We start from the raw sequence: 3,645 nt of genomic DNA on the forward strand, positions 1-3,645 counted from the left end.
CGCCGAGGGGAGGCTGTGGCGAGGGAAGTGGCCGAGGAGAGTGGGGGGGGGGGGGCGGGTGACATCAGCCCCTCGGAAGGGATCGGAGTGGTAAAGGTGGTGCAGTGAGGGGGAGGGGGCGCGCGCGCCCCCCCCCCCCCCCCCCGCCCCCCCCCCCGGGGGGGAGGGAGCGCGGCGGCCGCTGGGCGCGACTCGGTGCGTTTCGGGCAGGACACACTGTGTGCGCGGAGCAGACGTGTCCCGGGCCGGGGCCGGCCGTGGAAGGAAGAGAAGGAGAATCAAATAAAATGAGACCAAAAAAAAAAAAAAAAAAAAATGGGAGTTAGTACGCTAAGTGCCCAGTGAAACCAAATGACACGTCATTTTTACAGTATGACCTTTTTTTCCCCTTCCAGACATGCAGGCTTTTTGAAAAGCAAAGAGAATTAATTGTAGCACACCCCCTCCCGCCCCCCCACCACACACACACACACACACACACACACACACACACACCATTAACACACGCGCGCACACACATTTTCCTGTTGGTTGGCCACATTGAGAGTGCTTTGTGAAAAAGAAAAAAAAAAGACATTCATAAATCAGAACTGGAAAATGACATTTGTCTGTAAATGGCTTCTTGGTCTGGAAATGGCGTGGGGGTTTTTTTTGTTTGTTTTTTTGTGTTTGTTTTGGTTTTTTTGTCCTTCTCAAGGTGGGAGGGGGCACTGAGAGCGCTTTAAGGAGAAGACTTTTTTTCCAGGTGGAAGGAGATGGGCAGACGTTAATTAGTTGTTTGTCAAGTGACATTTGGTTGTTTGGTTTTGGGTTTTCTCTTGATTGCGGTTTTTCCTCTTTGGCCAAAAAAAAAAAAAAACGGGGGGGAGGTGGGGGTTGTTAACTATAAGGACATGGCCTCCTTTTTTCTTAAAGGTGCTGATGGGGGTGGGGGGAGGCAAAGTGAAACATAAGCACAAAAGAAATTGTTGAAATGACCACAAGAATGACACAAACATTAATTAGCATGGAAGTTTTCCACTTCCTTAGTAATTTGGCTATCTGAGTTAATTTGTGAATTTGCGAGGTTAAACCCTAGTTCATGGTCGCACTTCAAAAACAGTTTGACTATAAAGAATAAAAACGTAAAAGGCCGATTTTTTTCCTTTGTGGTGGTGCTTGGTTTGCTGTTTCTGGATGGGTCACCTCTTTGTTCTCCTGGGTCCAGATTTATATAAAGCAGAAAATTATTAAGTGGAAACAAGTCTGGTGTTCTATGCATTTGCAATTTCAATAATTAAATGATACATATGTTGAAGTCTTGCCTACAGTTTCTGAAGGTAGAATTATGCTATGTGAATATTAATATGCATATAACTTGATTTCAAAGTATCAGCTTGGAAAAGTCTAGAATCTTTTCCTGGGAATGCCATCTTGTTACCTGAATACTAATTAGAAACAAGTGTGACACTTAACAGTGCCTTAAATTTCTAACACCTTTGCTCTGTGAACACAGTCTCCACTTAATTTGAGACTGTTACTCTGAATACACCTTTTACATCCCTGTGGGCTCATTTTCCCCAGGTGTCCTAGTCTATGTGGCTACATATTACCATGATTGATTGATAGCCTCTGGCGGGGGGGGGGGGTCTGCAACCAAACTAATAAGCCCCCTCCCCAAGAGGAAACCTCATGATGCCCAAAATGCATCTTAATGACATAAATGTGGAAACTGAGGCAGAAATCTGTGCCTGTAAGAGAGAGGTGGTGCACATTTTAACACTTCTGAGAAGAATTTGGAGGTTCTGATTAATGCCTTGTATTCTCTGCACGGAATCTCTTAATAGTGCCTTTAATATTTTAATTTATTAGACAGGCTCATTAAGATAGAGTGTTTGCTTTGAAATCAATGTTTCTGTGGAAACTAATTTTAACTTTTACAGATATTGATTACAGCCTTGTGAAAAAGCAAGAGAAGGAGGAATGCTTTGCCCTCTGGGCAGTAAAACAAAAACAATTAATAAAATTAAAACTGAAAAGGGGGGGTAAAAAAAAAAAAAACCAAACAGATTTGTGTGGGAGGAGGGCCAAAAATTTTTCACATACACAGTACTTGTTCAAGAGAGTATACGTTTGCAAAAAAAAAAAAAAAAAAAAAAAGAATAAAAAAATAGCAGTCCTCCTCCTTGCTGGGTGGAACTGTGCTTTTCCCATAAAATATATGTTTACAAATGAAAGGTGATTTAAAATGGAGGCATGTGCTCCTTTTTACTGTTTAGTTGAGAAGGGCTCGAGGAATCTGAAAATCCAGTGGCTCCCTCATGATTAAAGTCACGTCCTTTTAACAGTACTTTTCGTAGTTGTTGCTGCATGCGAATGTGGTCGTTTTCAAGCACTATATTTGATACCAAAATGTATTTTTCGAGAAGATGACATAAACTGGATGGTCTTCCATTTTCCGCCCCCCCCCCCCCCCCCCCCCCCGCAACATGGTGGTTGTATCCAAAGAGAATTTATCTTTAGGAAGATCCCCTTTGCGGAAAAGGAGGATAAATGGAAAATTGCGGGTTGGGGTTGATTTTTGAGTAGCCTGAGGGGAGAAAAGCTGTCCATTAAAGAAGCTGAATTGTGAAAATTTGCGGGAGGGAAATGCTGCGTCAGTCCGTGAGCTGAAGACAGCGGTGTCTGGGCATTGTTTGTGAATCCTGGGTGTTTTAACCATGAAACCTCTGACAAACCGGGAATTCTGTGGCTATCTACATGTATGTGTATGTTTCACCAGTGAATGCTATTCAGTTTCAGTTTTGACTTCCAAGTTTCTCCCCCCACCCCCTCAAAGGACAAATTTGCGCCATCCGGTTTGGGCCCCCCCCCCTTGCTTTCCCACCCCACAAATTTGAAAACAACCAAAAGAAAACAAAACCCTGAAAACAGCAAGCCCTTTAATTCTTGTTACTGTGATGGCGAAAACACTGCAGGTAGACACAGAGTTGGACGTGTTACTTCGTTTTCTCTGCGTCGAAATGTCAAGGAAGATTGCAAGTCTGTTGTTTTGTTTGTTTGGTGTTTTTGTGTTTCCTGTTGTTGTGTTTGTTTTTTGCGTGCTGCTTCTGTGGAAAACGCGGCAGTCCTCTTCCCTGCCCAAAGTGTGTAAAATGCCTCCCTCATAACCTGAGACTTACTTTCATTTTCTAGGTGCTGGAGAATCTGGTAAAAGCACCATTGTGAAGCAAATGAGGATTCTGCATGTTAATGGGTTTAATGGAGAGTAAGTGTCAACTCTGTGCTGGGGCACAATGAGATTAACACGTTTGATACTAACCTTTAGGAAGTTTAGGTAGATTTTGGGGGCTGGGCAGCCAATTTTCACTTAATTTTTTCAGCCTACATAGGAGAAAATCCAGGGAAGAGCTCTTTGGAGATTCCCCCCCTTAGACTCTTTGGTGCAGCAATAAATAATCAAAGTAATAATAAAGCACCAGTGTTGTTGTAAAACTATCCCCCCCCCCCCCCCCCCCCACACACACACCAGGGAGAGAGCACCTGGCTGGCCCCATGACAGGTCTGCTGCAGACCTGCCCAAATTTTGGTGCAGTGGGTCTCTGACATAGCTGACACCTGCTGTGACCACCCCCCTTTTCAGGCAACCTGACCACTGCAGAGAAG

At 44.1% G+C, this 3,645-nt stretch overlaps 2 protein-coding genes across 5 annotated transcripts in view; both read left to right on the top strand.

Moving 5' to 3' along the window:
- Positions 1-3,645, top strand: part of LOC121019944 (neuroendocrine secretory protein 55) — a 61,958-nt gene that overhangs the window by 51,082 nt on the left and 7,231 nt on the right. The window contains exon 2 of the mRNA XM_040459776.1: positions 3,175-3,247. The gene's annotated coding sequence lies outside the window, so the exon portion shown is untranslated. The remainder of the gene's footprint in view (positions 1-3,174; positions 3,248-3,645) is intronic.
- Positions 3,175-3,645, top strand: part of LOC121019943 (guanine nucleotide-binding protein G(s) subunit alpha) — a 14,989-nt gene continuing 14,518 nt past the window's right edge. For all 4 annotated transcript variants that reach the window (XM_040459772.1, XM_040459773.1, XM_040459774.1 and 1 more), the window contains exon 1: positions 3,175-3,247. In XM_040459772.1, coding sequence (XP_040315706.1) covers positions 3,213-3,247 — 35 coding nt within the window. In that variant the 5' untranslated portion in view covers positions 3,175-3,212. The remainder of the gene's footprint in view (positions 3,248-3,645) is intronic.

The sequence above is a fragment of the Herpailurus yagouaroundi genome, unplaced genomic scaffold (genome assembly GCF_014898765.1).
Source record: "Herpailurus yagouaroundi ecotype Mexico unplaced genomic scaffold, PumYag 246, whole genome shotgun sequence".
Lineage (NCBI taxonomy): Eukaryota > Metazoa > Chordata > Mammalia > Carnivora > Felidae > Herpailurus > Herpailurus yagouaroundi.